At 35.3% G+C, this 21,828-nt stretch overlaps 1 protein-coding gene across 2 annotated transcripts in view; it reads left to right on the forward strand.

Annotated features, from left to right (window-relative positions):
• LOC118195594 (beta,beta-carotene 15,15'-dioxygenase-like) overlaps window positions 1-21,828 on the forward strand; it is a 106,853-nt gene that overhangs the window by 54,892 nt on the left and 30,133 nt on the right. For both annotated transcript variants that reach the window (XM_035366930.1, XM_035366929.2), the window contains exon 2: window positions 13,037-13,173. In XM_035366930.1, coding sequence (XP_035222821.1) covers window positions 13,037-13,173 — 137 coding nt within the window. The remainder of the gene's footprint in view (window positions 1-13,036; window positions 13,174-21,828) is intronic.

Genomic DNA, 21,828 nt, shown 5'->3' on the forward strand with positions numbered 1-21,828 from the left:
ATTAAATGTTTAATTCTGTAATTGACCTGTTAATGTTAACTATTCACACTTAATATTTTCAGGACGTCAAATGTTTTTCGGGTAAATTTACCGCCAAATCGGTCTGAAAGTTTTGAATTTAATTTGAAAGTAATTTAAAATTTTAAAGAAATAAGGTCAATACACCTGAAAGAAAGAATAACCATCTGAACGTGGGATCCGTGAATATCGCGTTCAGCTTTTATCCTGAATATACGCTGGAAGGTTCTTGTCGGCAAGAACTGGGATTTCAAATGCAGTCTTCGCAAGAAGGGGTACAAGTTCTAGATTTTAATTAAAAAGTTAAATTTCTAGTTTTTAATGATATTTAATTAATGCCAAACGCAAAGACCCCTAAACACTGGTAGTTCTAACATTCAAATTCTAAAGAATGGGCTGGTTCCAAGGACATTTTCATATTTCATACCATGCGGGTTTCCCTACAAAGTACTTCACGAACAGTGGAGTAGCGAGCATAACTGGCGCCCCCCTCGAAAAACACGGTGATATGATGAAAATCTTGTTTGGAGACCATTGGGCGCCCCTCTGCGAGCGGCGCCTGGGGCATCATACACCCCCTTGCCCCCCTCGCTACGCCCATGGAGGTAGGAAAGGGAGGAGGGGCCATTTCGCGCTAGAAGTGAAGCACTGCTTTGAAGCTTGGGTCACCAGACGGGGTGTTCTTTGTTTACATTCAGAAGCTCGCTTGACAAGATTCTGATAGTATTTCGACACACGACAGTTCCATAGAAATCGAAAAAGGGACACTCTCGCATGAAAGAAACATTCATAGTGTGATGGATAATAGCAATTTGTATAGTTTACTGACATTTACGCAAAAATCACATCTTGGTTATTTTTCGATAACTAACAACAGCGATTTTGATTATGAATTTGTTTTATAAAATTCTAAGCTGTTGCACTACAAAATATAGATTTTAAGAAAATTGCTAAAAGAGATCTGCCAAAATTTATTTTCTAGAAGATTTGAAAAGTTTGAAACTTGATGACTAAATGTAAATATAAAATTATGTATGTTAAAATATTTGTAATTAGGCACATAGGTCAGATTAAGTTTTTATTAGAGTAACGCATGCAAGGGCTATCTGCCTAAAGAGAGATGCCATCGTGGAGGAATTTTGAAGAAAAACTGATCTTTGAGTGGGTATTAAAAATATTTATAATTTTCATTCAAATTATATTCATATATTTTTTATGTAAAACTTTCGGGTGTATGCTAAATTAGTGTAAATTACTTTACACGAAAAATATAGTGAATGCACAGAAATTAAAGATTTGCACATGCCGGAAATAAAAGCATGTATCTGCCTTTGACAAAATACTTAAATATTTATTAAATTATTTATAAATGTATTTGAAATGAAGAATTTATTCACTTATAAACAACTGTGAAAGTACTGTGAAGAAATCTAATGATTAAATGTATCTAATTTATAGTGATTATAAATGTTATCTAAATATATAATAACCTTAATATTGAATTGTAAACATAAATTGAAATCCTGTTGACAAATACGTTATAAAACTATTTAAGCAAGAATTGTTCGTATTGGAAAGCAATCTGTTAAAAGGTATTGTAAAGCAAATGCTATGAGATGCGCACTTAAGAACGTAATAAAGAGTTTTTGGAATATGTATTGTTGAAATGAAGGGTAAAAAAAAATCTGAGTATAATTAAAAGAATTATTCCCTTTACATTTTATAATAACTCGGTTACAAGTTTTAAATAATACTTAAAAAAAAAAACTTATTTTATTCCCTTTCAGAAATGTTCAGAGAAAGTCAAATACTATTTAATACCTATTTAATTATTAGGAATTAGCGAAATACTTATTTAAAGTATTTCGCTAATTCCTAGTAATTCTCTAATTTAAAATGAACCGAATAGAGCATTAATTATAAATTGACTTACATTTTTCGATTTAAAAGAAGCCAAAAAATCATGTCCTATTTAAGAAAGTATTTTAGGAAGCTCTATAAATAGAAAAGAAATAATGCATAATTTTAATATTAATAATACAATAAACTTTGATCTTAATTTTTTTTACCTTAACCGAATAAAATCGAATTACCTTAATTTTTTTTTCTAATGTAATTAACGAAAACTTGTGAAAATATTTCATTCAAATTAAACCATTCTGAGAAAACTGTCCTGGGAAAAGTATAGCATTTAATTCCGTTCAGAATGAAATGTTGTTTAAAAATATGTTGTTTTCACATACTTAGGACTCTGAAGTGTTGTAGAAAAAGAAAATATATACATTTATATGTATATTTGCTACGTAATTACAAAATATTTACATCTGAACGCGTCAAATCCCATAGAACTCAATGGTAAATGACCCAATGTTTTGGTCACCACGTAGGGATCGCCGGTGCTTCAGAGCAGGGTACGGAGAAACTTGTTTAGGGCGACTCCATCTTACTTCCATGGCTACGCCACTGTTCACGAAGGCATCCCTCTTGGGTATTATTACATTTATGTACAAGTTTTATTTTTGTTATTGTATATGCAACTGTTCTAAAGATGCATTTCGTTCTTAAATTTTTTGTTGCCAGATTTAAAATTTATATCAAACTCTGCGGCACTGTTTAGAGGCCGGAACAAGTATATTAACAGTTATGCATTGCCCTGATCTAATTCAGTTCCTTCAAAGTTTTTGATTTCCCTCTGGTGAGGTATTAATTTCGAATCGAGCAACTTTTCGTTCATTGAAAACTGTAATGTATGAATCGTACTCGATCTAGAGAAAAATACCGTTACTGCATTACTGTCAAATAAAAAAATTCTTTCGTGCAAATATTAAGCAATTTTCCTGAAGATGGATCCCTTTGCCGCTCCGTTTTGTAAAGAATACATAATTTTGTATTCTGTATTTGAAACGTTCTGCTGAAAATGCCCGAGATATTTTTTGTTTTTAATTTGCGGAAATTCTTACACTACAAATCTCAGCATCTCGCAGATACTGTGCGAGCATTAAAATACAGCTACAAGTGCGGTTACCTATGTTAAATAAGAATTAAAGGTCTTATGAAACGTTTAGCATTTTGATTCTACCCACTTCTTATTAAATAAGGATACAAATATCAAAATGCTCGAGAAACTTTCAGTTAAGCATTTGTAACATCCTGTCCTTGGTGAAAATTGGAGAAAATTGTTACTTTCTCTTTCAATAATCAAAGGTTCCGTTTACGCTGTAGCAGCCTAATAATGTTACCGGAACACGTTTCCTGTTCTGTGTTGATAAACAATGTCAGTTTATCATGTTAATCACGCTGTTAATAAGTATCACGCGGACGTTGACCAAAATCAACTCGGAAACGCACGTCTTTCTTTACTGGGACAACGTGATAGATGCAGCAAAACAAAGAGCACATTTTAAAGCTTCGTGGGTTTTATAATTTTATCACCTTGTGAGCGTTTGGGTTTAAGACCGTCAGAAAATATTTCTGAGGATATGTATTGTATTCGAAAAGTTAAACGATTTTTCGTCTCAATCGAAAACTGCAAGAACTGTACCCAAGTGAAAATGAAGTTTTAGTGCTTGAGCACGCTTTTTCAAGGTTCCCCACATTAGCATATCCGCGATTCTTTGATATTCTAAGATTTACATGGCGTAGACCTTCAGCTGAATTCCTTCAGGCATTATGGCATTTCGTGAGGTTGCATTCGTGAGGTTGCATGAACATTCTAGTTTTACATATCTTCTATGAATCTATCTTTTGATAAGTTTATTATCCGAACTAAATGGGTCACAGCTTTCTTGGATTAGTTTGATTTGCTTCTATAAATTATTGTTGCAACTGCAGTTATCTTAGTGATAATTAATGTAGTATTAATTATCACTTAGATAATTAATTACGCAAATAAACATAGAGAAAAGAACAAATATGTGTTGTCCAATGTGTAATGTTGAGTTATATAAGGATTACTTTGCCCTGTTCCATAAGATGTAAAATCTATTTCATATAATAGTTTTCCTGGATAATATGTATACTTATATCCCACACGTAGCAATCGACTTACTATAATGCATCCCACCATTAATTACGCCTGGGACATATGTATCCCAGCCTTTGGCTTAAACCATTTGTCGAAAAATCCCAAATGCTAAATTTACCTTATTTATGGTAGCTCTTGTTCACCTGGATAGAAAATGGTATAAAAGAATTTTTTAATTCGTAGTCAAAGGATTAAGCATAAAAGCAGGACTGTTGACCTGCTATTGTGCTTGACCTTAACGGGGGGCGCAGAGTGCAGCTAGTCCATAAAAGTGACTTGAGACTTAAAAACGGTAGCTAGCCTTGTTGAGTGACAAGTTTTTCAAATTCATATTTGTGCTTGGATATTTCGAGCTTTTCGTGTGATAAATTGCAAGATATTATACTTCCAAGTTAATTTATATTGTTTCAGAAATTACTTTCTTGTACACGCATCTAATTACAATAGTGTATCTACTCGAATGCCGTTATGTATAAGCAAGTTCTGCCTGAGGGCGAGATTATTTTTGTAATAGCTCTGGTTGCTGAATTCTGAAATGCTTGGTGTTCCACGTGGATTTATCATTTAAAAAATACGCAATAAATTTTGTCATCAACCGTGTAAAGATAACCTTGGCGGTTAAAATGAAATTGCCGTCATTGTTTGCTACTCAACTTATTCTGTAAAAGGCTTGGGTAAACTATTCCCTTTGTCTCGTCATTTTGTTTGCTGACATTACGAAAAAACTAAACTTGAACCTGTTTTGCCGCGAGACTGCTTTTTTGAAATCCGCAGGTAAAGTTAGTCACGTGTTTCAACTTTATAGATGGAATATTTAAACGTGAAAGAATGCGTTAGATTTTTTTTTGTGTAACTTCTAATGAATCCTTTCTGCAGTGATTCTGTTTGGATTTGGTACCTATTTAAAAAAAAAAAAAAAAAGTTGTAAGAATACAGAGATCCTGCAGTTTTTCGAAAATTTTTATTTTCGGAAGTTTCAAACTCTGAACTCTTATTTTTATCCCAAAGATGCAAGTTGCTCAGAAGGGCTATGAATTTGGTTTTGACATCTTGCGTTAATTCAGTATAAAACGGTATTTTACTTTTCAAATTGTTGCCACTAAATATTAGAGACCTACATTATATTTAAAGAAATTAAATAATGAAGAATCTGCATGAATGCTTCTCGTATTGTGGAAAAAAAAAAACAACGGTACCTAGACGCATCAAATTTTGAATTATGTAGTCCTCCATTCGAATATGGGCATTTAGAAGACCGAATATGGAATTCGTTTTATTGTCTATTTCTTATTTTGCAACACTAACGAGTTTTTGATTAACAAACTCAACGATTTCGAAGCGAGCAATGGCAACACTGTAAGGAAGAAACATTTTTATTTTTAGAGAGATTTTGCGTAAGAAATTCGAAAGATGTGCTATTTTTAAATATCTTGTGATGTTGCTGTTGAATTGAATTTTATGATTTACGTGCGAAGAATGTTTAATAACGGTAACGCACAAAACTTTAAAAAGTACCTTTGGGCGTAATATAAAATCAGAAGGCTTTCAGATTAAAAAAAATCTGTGTACACCGCATGATTTCCTTGTACGGAATATTAAATTATGTGCATTGTTTTCTTAATTTCATTTAAATTGATTGGACTGAATTAAATCTACTTCGTCGAACAGCGCATAAACCACAATAGAATAAATGCACTCTTTAAAATTCACTATATTTGTTTACTATAACGACACTCTGAATACACAAAATTTATATAATTTGAAGAATTATCGTTGCCACATGTTCTATTCAAATACTATAATAAAGCTAAAACGATGTTTGAAAGAAATTAAGCAAACAGTTTTCACAGACGATTTAGCATTTCTCATTCAATTAATTCAGTTCTCACTTCGCGACAAGGCAAAAATACATAACTCAAAATATCTGCATTGAAAATTACAAAGTAAATCTTAGACACTTAGTTCCTCGAAGAAATTCCAGAAAGGATTAAGCATGATTTAATTCGCAATAATAAATGAAGGCGTTATTTTTGTGTTGCGAAGCTTAGTCTCTCTAGATTGGCAACAAATCTACAATTCTGCTGTTTCAAATGTAAACAAATATGTCCGCCATGTTATTTAAAACTTAACCGCACTTAAACAGCTTTTAAATCGTTGATAATTGTACAAATATTGCTTCCAGAATTACGAAAGGCATAAAAACCTTAACCGGAAGATAAAAATAAAATTCAATCATTTTTAAAGCAAAAAATGTAAAATTTACAAACGTATAAGAATAAAGAAACCGAGATCACTGAGCCGGGTAACAGAGTGGATATATAAATATATTTATATACGCCTATTGCAACCAAAATACGAGGTGCACATCTACATGTTACAGCAGTCCTATATACAAAATTTCAACGTTCTGAGGCTACTCGTTTTTGAGTTATGCGAGATACGTACGTACATACGTTTGTACAGACGCCACGAAAAATTCTCTTCAGAATTTTAAAGCAGTTTTATAATTTTTGTGGAGGAAAAGTCCTTTTATTCTGTCCTTACGTACAGATATCACGCAAAAACATCATTAAATTGCATTCGATAGCGGTCCAAATGGATATTTTCGTCGAAATATGTTGCCTGAAACTTTTCGCGATTACGATACTTATTTTTACTTCGTACAAGGAAGTAAAAATGGTTTTTATAAATATTTAAATTGATCGTAAAATTTTGACTTAATATTCTGAAAAGCTCGTGAATTTTTTCTCGATTCCTTTTTAATGGATCCGCGTTTGAAGGGAATCATTGCAGGATGTATTAAAAATTGTAACCGACTTAAAAACGCTATCCGAGACGAGGATTATTTGCAAAACAGAAGTGAATAGGAAATTTTGCCTAATGCTAGACAAAAAATATAATCACATTTGAGTATTTACTTGCGTGATTAGACTATCGAGCTACCCATACCTCACCGGTGTTAAACCGCTGGACGTTGGTACTTTGAACCGGTTCAAATCCTGACGACTGGGCTGCCGCATGTTTCATATATAACGTAAATACGAGCCATTTTCCATTGAAAAGTCTTCCACGAAGGCGTTCCTTTTCTTAGGCAAACAGTTTTATGTTTAAAATTAGTAAGACAACCACCTTGAGTTTGGCGTAGATTTATGTCGGGTTTCGAGGGCAGGCAGTTACAGGTCCCTCTTCGTCAGGAGAATGTCAAGAAATCTGCAAGCCTCGTCTTCAATGCCTTGCAAATTTCTTTGCTGCTGACGGAGAGGGACCTTCAGTTGCTCGCCCTTGAAATCGATTGTGATCTTAACATAAATCTATGCCAAATTCAAGGTTGTTGTGTTGCTAATTTTGTTTCAATTGGCGTGTTTTTCTTCTGTTTTCATTTTGTATTTTGCTGTAATCTAAACCCTTAATCCGGTTTAGCAAGCTAGAAAAGACATGATTCTAATACGAGCGACCGAGTAAAGATTTTCCTATTGCTGGCACCAAAAGTCTCGCGAAAGCTAATAGAAGAGATCCTTTTTCCCAATCGCTCTTTCAATAAGGGGACTTGAAGAGTGGTATGGTGATTTCATGGTTAGTGCACCAATCTACAAGTTAACAATCTCCAAGATTTATGGTTCGAATCCCGACGATAGTATAGCTCTTGTAATTCACGGTTTTGAATAATCTAGACATTTACTCAAGCAGAAAAGTTTTACCTAAAATAAAACAACCAACAGGCACTATAGTTGGTGATAATGATTAAATAATCAGATTAATCTATTTAATGTAGACATTGTATTTTTTGTGTGAAATTTAAATATACGATAATTTCAAAATAGCTGCTATGATTTATAGGTGTCTGATACGCTTTTCTATTAGACTTTGCCATATATAAAGGCTTGATTTAAAACCTTAAGGTAACTGCCTCGGTATTGCAGGGTTCGGATAAATTTTTACCTTCATCTGTTACAAAGTTTGGTTAAACTACCTTCCTTAAGTTAGTCACGCGCCTCCAAACAAACTAAGGCATCGCTACTTGCATAGGATTTCTCTTTTGGTTTATAATGGATAGAGAAATTAGTTTTAGGTAACTTGAAGATCGGCTGCCAGCATGCGATTAGAAGGAAATCGAAATTTCTTGACGTACCTAAGGAAAGGCGAACGTTAATGGTAAAACAGAATTCTTAACTTGCGCTTAATAGTGTATGTATGGTAATTGCTTTGAGATATTATTCGAAGACCTTTCTTTAAAGAAATTGTCTCAAGTTCCTATTAAACATGGAGAAGATCTCTAAAACCCGTGTAGTCGGTCCATTCGCTGGAAACGAATTAAGGATGATCCAAAATTCTTGCTGCCATCAGCGACTGGGAGTTAAAAGTCGCTGAATTCTGGCAGTTTGACATGAGTTCGATTCCAGGCGAAAGGGAGTGGACTGTTTTAGGAGTGGGAACTGTAGGAGTGGTGGTTTTCTTCATGGGTAACGTGGTTGCAAACCAGTTTCCCTTAGAAATTCTTCGACAAAGGCATCCATGTCCTTAGGCTCTCTGGTGTTGTAGTCAGATATACCAAAATACAATAATTCGCGCACGTAAACCTTTTAAAAATTGTGGAAATTGCAAAATGGATGATAATGGTATATTGTTTTAATGGCTGACGCCCTTGTATTCTTGCATGCAATATATCATTTGAAATTTCGTTTGCGGTTTATGCTATTAGCTGTAGTTTTTGACGAGAAAGGGTGATTTTCCTTAAACTGAACTGCTTTTAATAATCGAGCGTTACTTGTAATAAATTCTTACAGAAAACTTGCTTTCCAAATGTTTGTGAATTTAACCAGATTTTCTGAATAGTAACTTGATTTTGAGGAAATGAAGGCATTTTCTATAGAAAAGCAGCCAAACGTCTGTTTAGACTGCAAACAAAATAAGCGAATTCTAAAAAAAAAATAAAAATCCTGGAATAGAGGCCCCCCCCCCTCCCAGTGGTAAAGTCTCTGAACAGTTGTAGTTCGGTCCGAGGTTCGAATCCTGCGAACGGGCTGGCTGCATGGGCGCGTTTTCGTGGTTTGCCCCATGTGTAAAGCGTGTATACGAGCCAGTTTCCCTTAGAAAGTGCTCCACGAGGGCATCCCTTTCATTAGGCAGGTAACCCTTCAGGCTTTGCCATAATCACATAAAAAATCTTGTAATCACCAACAAAAGGTGTAAAAAATGATAATGCAATCAAATTTATGCGTGCGAATTTATGCTAAAAAATTCTTTCTGTTCGGAAGAAACTAATCTCGCATCGAACAAACTGTTTTCAAAACTAGTACCATAAACCTCAACTAAAATTTTAAGTGATGTATTGCAACAATATAGGGATATCGCTCAGGAAAAGAATTTGCCATTATTATCGTCTATTTCGGAAGTTTCATTTTTTTCTATTGTCTGTGTGTGGCTTTTGCATCATCCTTCACTAGCGCTGTTTTTATCCGCGCGTCATAAGTAAATCTAAAACCAGGAAGGGCGTAGGCAACGTTGTAGTTTATGAACAAGCGTGTATTTGATTACAGCAAATTTTATCACTTGACATGTTTAAATTTTTATTTTCTGTTTAGGATGCTACGTTTGATATTAACTTCTTTAAGAAAACGGAAGTCGCAATATGCAAAACTGTTCCTGAAAAACGTCAGAATTGAACAAATATGCATTTTATTGGATGCGAAAATGCCATTTTGAAGCGCGATGCAAAGTTTCACCCTTCTCGGAACAGACGTCATAAAGATGTTTTATATAAATGTTAGCGTGGAAAACCTTGAAGGCATCGTATATAAATTTGTGTTTGATAGCTTTACGTATGTAGCTATGTTGAGCAGTTCTTGGGGACAGTCCACTAAAATTTTTACGTAAAAATATATAGCGACTAGGAATGTAATTTGTTCTTTAAGATTCATCTGTTATATTTATTGCACGGACACTATGTAAAAATTGGTTCCTATTTTTATCAAAAGGTGTGATTTGATCAAAATGAATGCCAACTTTTGTAAAAATCATACGATCGGTTTTTAAAAAAATTACCTCTCAGAATATTAGTTTCTCGAGGTCAATTTAATTTCGAATATATCTACCATTTTTTAATTAAACTTGCTTGATTTCTTCTTTCCCAGTTGAAAATTTAGGTTCGATCCGAATAAAATTTGCAGATATTGACTGATTTATTTCTTATATTTTTACTTTTAGTAATTTTCATAAATTTTCGAATAACCTATAAAATAAAGTAGATGTATAGGCATACTTGCAAAAAAAGTTTTCAATTCAAAATTTGGCAAAATATACGAGAATTTAAATGTTGGCGTGTTTTGAAATTTGGCATGTTAAACTATAAGAACGTCAAACGTAGTTGCGCACTTCGTTAAAATTATTTGAAAGAATGAACGATGCACCTTTTTTCCCGCTCGTGTGCAATGAAAAATAGTTTACTATGAATTAAGAGTTTCCCCAAGTGAATTATGCGTGCCGCAAACTGAAAAGAATGTGCGAAGATGGTTTTTAATTCCTCGGTAAGTTTCGTCAAATTTTACAAAATTTCAGAATTTGAGTCTTAGAATCTAAATATGGAAAAATATCGGTATGTCATTTCGGAAAAATGTCGTTTTTGCGGCGAAACTGCCGATGTTAGGACAATGCTACATTTAAATTAATACCTTAAGTCACGAATTCGAGACATGAAAAATGCCAATTTCATCAATCGTCAATCGGCCCAGTAGAAAGGGAGATGTAGAGCTGTCTCAATTTTTTGTGCTTAGTTCTACCATGCGTAAGTTTTAAACCTACATTTGTGCATGAGTCAGTACAGCTGCTAGTTTTCCATGTACCTTCATTTGTTGGCGTAGAGCCATCGCGCTATATTGCTAAAGGTCTTGAAACAAAGGAAATTAAGAAAAATGACATGAGTTTAGTCCAAAAGCTTGACTTCTAAGCAGATAGTTTATGTAGGTCTCAATGCGTGTCTTAAAATTTCCTAGTCCGAATACCTTTTGACATCCCAGTGGAAAAATATCTAAAGTACTTCCTCAATTTCATAAATTTGCTCAATTTAAATGTACTGAGCAATATTTTAATCATCAGATTTCAGAAGTTTGGTCTTGGTTTTATGCTACAAATACGCCTAAATCATTTCCCGTAGTTTTCATTCAAAGGTAAATAATTTTCTGTTCTCGGTGGAGTTTTACGTTTGATTTGTCGAAGTTAATTCAACAGGTTAACCTAATAAGCCCGTTACAGTATTGTGAAATTCAATTAATAAGCGTTCAAAAATGATTCTAACAGGAAATTATCCGTGGTAGATTTCTAAGTTCTGAGTTTGAGATCGCAGAAAAGATTTGTCTCGATCGCAGAGATGATAAAACTTGTCATGAAATGCTGGTGATATTCCAGGTCACCCAGATGGTACCCAGAATGTTGGCATTAGAAATGGAACATAATCGAAAGTTCTGGTAAACTGCTCTGCATGATAAAGAGTTATTTTCTATTCAGTTATTCATGAATAAACCGTTTCAAATTCTGTCATCAGCATGAAGAAAAAAAGCCACTTGTTTATCACACAGAGTAGCTCTCTAGAACATTCGACTCTACGTTTAATTTCTAGTGTGAATATTTTGCGTATTATCTGGCTGACCTTCAACATCCCGAGAGTTTATGCAAGGAGTTTTCTCTGTCCTTGTACCGATATTCATTTTCTATCCAATCTAAAAGTGTCGCTAGTCAATTTTCCGTCACCTGTTCTTCTATTTGACTATATATTTTTTAAATGGTCAAATCCACATTGCTTTCTGGTCTGAAATCTTCTAGCAGCGTTTCCTATCTAAATATCTTCCCATCTTTTGAAGGTGGAATTGAAAGGTGCCTGTATTATTCCAACAACTGCGTTATGATGAATATTTGATGACTTTATCAAGAACTCATTACCAAATTAGTTTTGATATTTTCAGTATTAACTGGATTAAACCTCTCTATAGTGTAACCGAAAGACTAATGTAAATGCCTATTTTTCGCATTTGGTGGAATTCTTAATTTTAAAACATAAAAATTTTAACTTTTTAATTTTAAAACCGAGGTGACAGAAACAAGACAAAAATTTTTAAGTTTTACTTTACCTTTCCAAAAACAAAGCATTGACAGAACTAAGTTTTTTAGTAAATTTTTTTTACGATTTCGTTTGATTCTCGAAAGTCCGAAGAAATGATTGCGCGTGCGCATTTTCTAGCACTGCTATCAAACGGGGCTTAATTTTTTTTAATATACCTGATAGGAAAGAAACCGAATCGATAATTTGATTTTTTACTGACCCTATGTTACGCTTATCCTTAGTAGAAAAACAAATAGTGAGAAAGATGAGTCGACAGATTACTCTAGTTTGCATCAGATTCTGGCAGTCGACCAAATCTCGGGTAAGGCTTCCGTGAACCAGGATTAAAGCTATTTATTGGATGCAATTGATATTTTTTATGCGACTTATCGCATCCGGAATAAAAATTAAATGCGCACTGTTACAGGTGAAATACAGTTCCAATTACCTTCCAGCCGTTGAGCACATTGTAAAAAGAAAGCTACTTACCATTTTTAAATTAAATAAAACGGTTGAACACTTATAATTCGGCTCGTCAAATGGGCTTGGTGCATGCGAGTTTTCGTAGTTTCTATGTGTAACGTGGATACGAGCCATTTTCCCTTGGAAAGTTCTCCACGAAGGCAGAAGGTATCCCTCCCCTCGGGCAAAGAGTCCTTGTGTGCTTCTCGTAACCAAATAAACCAAAGCAAATCGCTTATAGGAGGATGTTTTCGTGGTGAACTTTCTAATTTTAATAGTTATGAAAAGTACCCGCTCTTTCATTGTTTTTTTAGATTAGCGTTCCTGAGTGTCTATTCTTGTTACTCGCAAATAATTTATTCTAAGCTGAAATATTGCCGCAGGCGTAATTTCTCAATTATCATTCTTTAAATCTTGTGCATCAAAATTTTTCTTTCCAGGGCAAATACCGGATTGGGTTGAAGGTCAGCTGTTCCGACTGGGTCCAGCAAAATGGGATTTCGACAACGACTTCACCTTCAAACACTGGCTCGACGGTTGCGCCCTCATGTACAAATTCACCATCAAGAAAGGCCATGTAAGTTAACTTGACTATACATATTTAGGTACAAAACATAATTTCATTTTTCAGCAAAGGGTATTTCTTCAGTTGGAGTTTTATAGAAATTATTTAATGAAAATACAGGCTAATTTTTTAAGTTGCATCGAGTTTGAAATATTTGCTTACACGAAAGATCTTTACCTTGACCTCAGTTTTTCTCATACTTACTCATCTAGAAGTGCATAATGCTCAAACTCATCTGTACTGTGCACCGCCAAGATGCAAAATAAAATCCATTACGCACAAAAACCTACATAATACGCTATACATCTGTAACACAAAGTATGCAAATTACGTAAATATGTAACAGAGCTTTAAGCAATACTTGGTAAAATACTTCATAAATTAATAAAAAATAGAAATACAAAATACATAAAATTGGGTAAACAGTGCGTGCAGCTAGTTTTAAAAATTTTACTGACGATGAGAAATTCTGGCATGTTAAGATGTACTGTAATAGCTTTTCAGTCTTAAGCTGTGTAGTATTATTAGACAGCGTATTCTCTGTCCAAGCAGCAATTTGATAAGATGGCCCCGAGTAAAGGGACATTCGAATATGAAGTAATCGGGGTTGCCAAGTCTGCCAGTCAGATATCCGCGTCATTTTACCTAAATCTGCTTAGGCAGGAGATAAAGGGGTCGTCCCCAACTGTGTGGGAGTTGCTTTCAGTTTTCAATCCCTTCCTGTATTGTTAAACAGTTTTTATCGATACTGGCTGAAACCTTCCGACTAAAGTTTATCTAAAATTTCGCGGAATCTTGTGATACGAGTTTAATTTGTTCCAGCATTGAGCTCGTATAGCGAATTTCTATCTAGAAACAAACTTTCCCATTGAAAATAATGGAAATCTATTTAATCTGTTCCGCACACCCAAAAATCTCATTAACATCTCATCTTCAGTCAACGTACCTGGTGTTTCTTGGAGAAGGTCCAAGTACAGATTCTTAGCCTTAGCAAAAATGATAGCTTTCGACACCGAATCGTCTTTTAACTTGTTAATCCACACCGACAAACAGCTTTTCAGCATCTTCCAGGGGATTTGGACAGTGCTTGAAATAACGGTAACTCCTTTAGCCATAACAACTTTCTTAATTTCTTCCTTCTTCAGAAAAGTGTAGATCGTCGTTGTCGAAAGGCCGTAAGTCGTCGCCAATTCCTTCAGTCTTGCACCACGTTCATGTTTATCTGATTTTTTTCTTAATTTCAATGGCCATGGCTTCTTTTTTTTAACACTATCTGAGGCAGCAGTCTTCTTGGGAGGTATCGTGAAATCATTTTCACATTAAATGTAAAAACTCTAACTCGCACGCGCACAAACACGTAGATCAAAGAAGACGGTGATCTGAAGAGTGTATTTTTCGCTGGGAAACGTGCCACGCATACTAACAGCCTGGCTCATTGCTCGTTACTTGAGTCAATGCTCGTATTTAGGGACAAATCTTTCGCCGTATCTCTAATTTCTCGTATATAGAGGTGCTCGTATCTTGAGGTTCCACTGTATTTTGTTTCCTCTACACTAGTATTTATTTCTCTCTGTGGTCCCAGCATGCCCTGGTGGTCTTAAATTTAAAAGGGCAAAATGAAATTATACCGCTTATACCATACATATGTAGTATACGAGCCGGTTTTCCTTAAAACGTCCTCCACGAAGCCATCCCTAAGGCAGATAGCCCTCGAAACTTTGCCGTAATCACATAAATCAAACCAACCATACATATGTAACTGAAAACCTGTTCAGAAATGACACATGGCAATCGTGTTAACTTTTCCCAAGACTGGCATTTTATGAAATGTACTACCAGCCACCTTATGAAATTTCCACTCGAATCATACCAACAAAAGAGTAATTTAGGGCACTATCGTGCTTATTACTGGCATGCGTCTAAATACAGAACAATCGGTGGGGCTCGTCAACCTCATTGTGAATACAGCTTTCAATTTGTCAAAAAGATAGATTAGAAATTCAAGAGTATTAAAATTTAGATAAACATGTTTTTAATTTAATACTAAAAAATCCAATGAATTTTCAATAATCGTAATTAAAGACTATAAGTATATACTGGTGGTAATGTAAGTTAAGAAATGCTTTCGAAGGGGCAAGAATAAGGTTATCCCCAGAACGTTCTACTTATAAAAGCGGTTCTCACTTGCAAAACGTTTGAGAAATGCCGTACAATGATTTAGTAATTTAACATGCTTCTAAATGACCAAAAGCATTTTCAAGTTTCTGTGCATCGCTTTGTTTTTGTTTTAAATTTGATATCGAAAAAGTTTCCTCAGTTTTTGTATGAAATTGTATTTTTACTTTAATTTAAAGAAAATGCAGTTCATTAGACACCATAAAAAAGAAACCTATCTGATTAATTCTTAAAAATCATGTACATGAAAGTTTTTAGCAACAAAATAAACCTATACGCCCAAGGCGAACTTTTAACACGTTCCCTGCCAGACCGTTTTCTGAAGACTTCCCGTTCAGGCCTGCGCCCCACGTTTTAATTTGTATTATTTTGTTTCTGGCGTATGCCTTATAATACATTAAAATAGCGCAAAAATCATAACCATCAAGGAAAGGTTGTATGGTTTAATATGCAGAACACAACAAACCAATAAATTAATTTTTCTAGGAATTAGTTTAGCAAATACCTGGTTGAACATTACTATTCCAAGCAAGTTGGATCCTCACATAATTTTTTTATCGTATGTATATCACTTTTAAATATAACATTTTAGTTAAATTCAAGTTTGTATGCAATTACAAAGGGATGTTACGATGAACTTTATTAAAACATGGCAAACATTGGTTTATCCACACAACTATCGCAGAATGTCGCAACTCTTACAGTACAGTTTCTTGCCGACGGGGAACCCAAATTTTTAACATTTTCTTTCGTAACAAATTTTACAGCGCCTTCTTATCGAATTAAAGTGGACTTCCTCGTCAGAATCATCACTAGAAAAACTGTTGCTGTGTGATGCCATATCTGCTTATAAGGAGTAATTATTGTAAAATTCGGAAAAGGTCTGAAGAAAAGGCGGGAAAAATTGCAAACACTTTAAATGCAAAATATCGGAATTCATAACCCTGAAATATGCATGTACCGTATTTCCTTCGTCTAACACACTGAAGAAACACACTGAACTATAAATCAATCCCAGCTTCAGTGAAGCAGTAAGTAGTGTATCAACGACACGCGAATAAATGACTGATCGAAATACAAGGAATGTAATTGAAACAAATTACGGAGAAAAAAAATATTAAATTAAGAAAATATTCGCTTCACATTGCAGTTTTTTTCAAGAAGGCCGCATCAGTAGCCGAGCGGTTAGCACGGCTGGACGCTGTCAATTTAACTCGGGTTCGATCTGAGCCGGAATCGAGCGAGCTAGCTGTATGGTTGGTTTTTCATGGCTTTACCTATTTGTAACGTGGATGCTAGCCAGTTTCCCTTCGAAAATCCTCCACGAAGGTATCCTTGGGTAGATAGCTCCTGTGCTTTGCCATTTTCAAATAACCTAATACTGTCCTTTGAAAATATTTATAATTGAATTCATTAAGTTCTCGTTTTCTGTATCTAATTAAACTGAAATTGCTATCGTTGTTTCGAAATATTTTTTCAAGGTACAGCTAATTCGTAGATAAGTTGACTGTCCTGAAAACTGATTTCTGCGATTTTAAAAGAAATTAACATTCAGGGGCAACTACGATTGATGAAATAATAGAAATCCTGGTTTCGGCAAGTGAAGAGACCTCTAAAAATCAATCTGAACACACTTGAAAGAAAATTCAGCTTCGTGAAATAATGAATCTGAAAACAAAAGTTGAAACTCGAGTCTCTGATAAGAAAAAAGGGGAAAAGTATGGCGTAATGTAAGGAAGAAAGAAGAGCTCCAACAGTTTGAAAGAGAAACATTAACGGAAGTTTAAAACAGCTGGAATTTTATGGAAAAAGGCTAACGTTAGTTAGCTGTGAAGAAAATGCACTTTCGGGCAGTCGGTACGTTCACCATGATTCTGAACCCACGTCCGTAAAATCTGTATTCAGCAGTTTGTTCGTTTGGACGCCGTTTGATTCAATCCTCTAATTGCAGTTAATGTAAAACATTGCTGTTTTGATCGCAACTCGTTTAATCCCTAATCAATATATTTATGTTAAGTATATCGCCCTAAAATATCTGCCATGATACTTTCCCGAATGATTTCTAGAATTTCGTACATTTTGACCTACATTTCAAAGTTTCGAATTTCTACATCCATGAAAGAATTGCCTACGTTTTTCGAAGATTAAACTTTCATCATATGTGTGAGTTACTGTGTATTGATATTCATAGGTAAACCAGGTTATTTCGCTTTTTATCTGTTTATTTTGTAATTTCGTTGAGTAAATCGATCAACTTGGCGGCGATTTTCCAAATTTTAATTTTTAAAATTTGGGAAGTCGCCAATAGCCAATATATCGCTAAATCTCTACAATATATTAAATAGAATATTAACTGTACAATATTGGTAGTTTACTGTTTTATACGTTTCTAGATCAGTAGATTCATTTTTAGAAAAACGGAGTTCAAGATTGGAAGAGGCCAAGCTGCCAAGTCGTTGAACACTGGTAGCTCAGTCCGGGGCTCTAATCCCGAGGAAGAAGCTGGCTGCATGGGCGCTATCATGCTTTTCGCCATGTGGAACGTGTATACGAGCCAATTTCTCTTGGAAAATCCTCCGCGAAAGCATCCCTGCCCGTAGGCAGATTATCAGAGAAACTAAACTCGATTGAGGTATTTAATGCTCATGTACTAAATTAACATATAAGAAAGCAGTACCGTTGTGATAGTGTGTGCAGCAACACTGTTTCAATATTTCCGTTTTTATTATTTCAAAACATCACTTGATAGTAATTCTGATTCTTCTTACGCCCACCAGCGGCCGAGCGGTAAAGTCGCTGAACACTGGTAGTTCGGTCCGAGGTTCGAATCCCGCGAACGGGCTGGCTGCATGGGTGTTTTCGTGGTTTTCCCCATGTGTAACGTGTATACGAGCCAGTTTCCCTTAGAAAGTCCTCCACGAAGGCATCCCTCCCCTTAGGCAGATAGCCCTAGTGTGCTTTGCCATAATTAAATACACACACACACACACACACACTGATTCTTCTTACTTGGCATTTTCTCCTTTAGCTATCGAAACCTGCTGAGGCGTGGTTTCGCTTCCTCTCATTTTACAGCTATCTGAATTGTTTCGGTACTAGCTTTAGCTCTTTCTGCGTCCCAAAATAATAACAAACATTTCTGGATCTCTTCACGCAATAAATATCTGATTGTTGTGAAGAAATATACAATTTACCCCCCCTACACTGTGCCGGTTTTACATGACAACTACTGATAGATCAAAATCCCTGGCCTCTTAATTTTTAATCTTTACAAAGCTACCGTGAGAAACTACCCAGGAATAAAATTTATGGAATTAAAAATAATAAAGGGCAGTTTCCATCAAACTCCGGGCATAATTGTTCTCGTTTCGCGCAAAAACATCGTTCAAATGGTTTCGAGAACAACTAAAATGGATATTTTCGTCGAAATGAGACTCGAAATTTTTCGTGCTTACAATACTTTACTTCGTACAAGGGAGTAAAAGATTCTGGCCCTTCAGCTGTTTTTAGATGTTGCATTCGGCCTTCATGCAATTTAAGGTTTGAGGCCACTGATTTTCTAATCAATATAGCGGTCGAAGAGTTTAGTGAAAGATCCTTAAGGACTTTTTCTCAAAGGTAAAAAGTGTCGTCAGTGAGTTATCCAATGTCGTTAGTGAAGACATTTTGTTAAATCTTCACTCTTCAAAAGATTAAGATTTATCATTCTTAATCTTGGTAAAGGATATTTCACATTGAAGCAATCTTCTGCATTGTATTAGAAATACGAGTACTAAGCGCTAAGTTGCTCAATTATCGTATGTGCTGTCAGCTTCTGCAAGTTAGCAGAACTTGTAGTGACTCATCTACAGTCTCTAATTATACGATTTTAAATACTAAATACGATTTCATATGCAGACAAGTAGCATTTTCAGAACATTTTAAGTTTTTCTGCCTTTCTCCAGATTATGTGTATGTGATGCATTGCATGCTCAACAAAGAACGGTAGTACCTTCAATGAAATATGTGGATAGTTTTACAGCTGTAAACGTGTTTAGAGAGAACTAGTTCGGTTGAAAAAGACCAGCATAATTGTTTTACTCAAAAGTTCCTCTTTTAGCTTTACTCTGCAGTGTATCGCTATAATAGCTTGGTCAAAAATTTCTCCACAGCGGTATGGGCTTCAAATTTGCTTTCACCTCGGAAACATGTGGATGCCTAATTTCATTCACCTTATGGGTATTCTTCAGTACTAACTGCTAGTATTTTCGGTTATTAAAAATGGATTATGAAGTGGAGAGATTCATAACGAATCAAACAAACATTCGTACCTTATTGAAAGACCATAACCCAGTTTGCACTTAACGCATACTAGCTTGGCGTTAACTCAAGAGTTTCCAGCATTTTGAATCATAAAAGTAAAAAAGACAGTTTTTTGGTTCGATAAGTTAAATTTCGCACATTTTCTACTGGCCTTCATTTAAATTTATTTCCTCAAATTATTCAAATTCGACCGTTCCCTGAAGGCAAATTGAAAAGAGCATCAAAAATCGCACATTTTGAAATTAAATGTTTGTCGTACGGGAATCGATTCTCATAATTTAATTTTATCATAAATTGTATAAAACTTTCCCAAATATAAACACAGGAACTGAAAGTATAGGAGCTTAGAAGTTAGATTTTAATTGTCCAAAATTAATTTATTTAAATTTGACATAGTCAGAGCACTATTTTCGTCATTTAAAACTCTTGTGTAATCAAAAGTATACGACTACGGCCAATGATTGCGAGGCAGAGTAAGGACTTTTAAGCCGGATAAAAGGGTGGGTATGTATATACGTTTATCATTGCCGATTGCAGTAAAAAAGGAAGGTGCAAAACTATATACTATGGCAGTCCCATGTACAAAATATCAAAGTTCTATCGCTAATCATTTTTGAGTACGAGATATATACGTACGCATGCACGAACAGACGTTACGTATGCTCTTAAATCTATCTGTTCTGTGTACGTACAGCGGTCACGCAAAAGAATCTTCCAAATGAATTCGGGAAGGGTCAAAATGGATATTTTTATAAATTTATTGATTAGTTTTCTTATTTTCAGATTTTTCTTTTCTTTCAAGAGGTGCCAAAACACTCTTACAATATTAAATAGAAGCAGTTTGAGCTAACAGGTTTTTCAGCTTTTCTTAATATTGTTGCGTTTTTTTCTGACACCAGTTGTTACGTTATATCCTTCCTTCACGTTCGTACGGGTTTCGTAGATTTGGAGTGAATAACGACGACACTTGAAGTATCGAAACACACTTTATTAGTCAGTATTGTCAGGACAGCTCCTAAGCATGTTTTACAGTCGTCGATGAAGTACTATAAACACGCTGGAACAATTAGCGACACAGCCTTCACACTGTCGGGCAATAACGGTGGAGACAGCTTCCTGCAAAGCACCCGAGTCTCCTGACGCTGCTTGGTCGTTCTCGGAACTCCACGTACTCTCGAGACTCCACGAGCACAGCTCTCGACTCTTCGGTTCAGTCGTTCCCGGAGCTCAACACGCTCTCTCGACGATGCACTAACCGCGATACACTAAGAGACTCACTCCTTCGGCACTCGTTGCCCGGCTGTCAACTCGATCGATTCCGCACGGCTCGCTAGACGAGGCACACTCTCTGAGACACACTGACTCGCCCTACACGATGATGCACATCTTTCCGACTGCGGACCAGCAGGGTTTATATAGCTATATGTGTTCGAGAACATTCTGGGTTAAACCGGTAAGAATTCGTTCCAGAAGGTTCTCCATCCGTCCATGGTATATCGCTGATTTTGTCGCCAAATGTGGCAACCCTAAAACTGCTTTGCGAGGAAACCATCTTACCGCGCCTGTACATTTCGTAACAATATGTATGAATCTACTCATCTAGAAATATATAGCAGTAAAAGAATAGAAATATAAAACAGTAAAAAATTATAGAAATTTAGCGATACAGCTTTGACAGCTTTCGTGATTTTCAAAATGCAGTTTCGAAAACTTGCAAAGGTGATCAATTTATTCGACAAAAATATAAAATTAGGATATTAAATCGTAAAGTTAAATAGAACGGCTGGAAATCTATTCTTTGAAAAAGTAAGCCAGAATACGAACATTTCTGGAAACCATTTTGCTGTTGGAAGATGTTTTTAGTACCAAGGTGTTATCTCGCTGCAGTTATTTAGTGTGATGCACACAGTACGCGCTTTGTGGGATAATCACTGCGGAGTCAATGTATAGCTCCGTTGTGCAGTACAGATATGGTAAAAATAATGGTCAAAGAAATGTATTTAGGAGGTTTAAAACGATCAGTAATGCAAGACCCGGCGGCCGTGTCATAAAAGCGCTGACCACAGATGGTTAAAAGTTCACAATCGTGGGTAACGAACTGGTTGCATTGTTCTTGAGTTGCATTGTTCTTGAGGTATCCATAAGGGACATTTACGTTTAAAAGTATCCAGTTTCTTTTAAATGTTTTCG

This window comes from Stegodyphus dumicola, chromosome 8, assembly GCF_044657685.1.
Source record: "Stegodyphus dumicola isolate Sdum_Otavi_A_Nest chromosome 8, ASM4465768v1".
Taxonomy (NCBI): Eukaryota; Metazoa; Arthropoda; class Arachnida; order Araneae; family Eresidae; genus Stegodyphus; species Stegodyphus dumicola.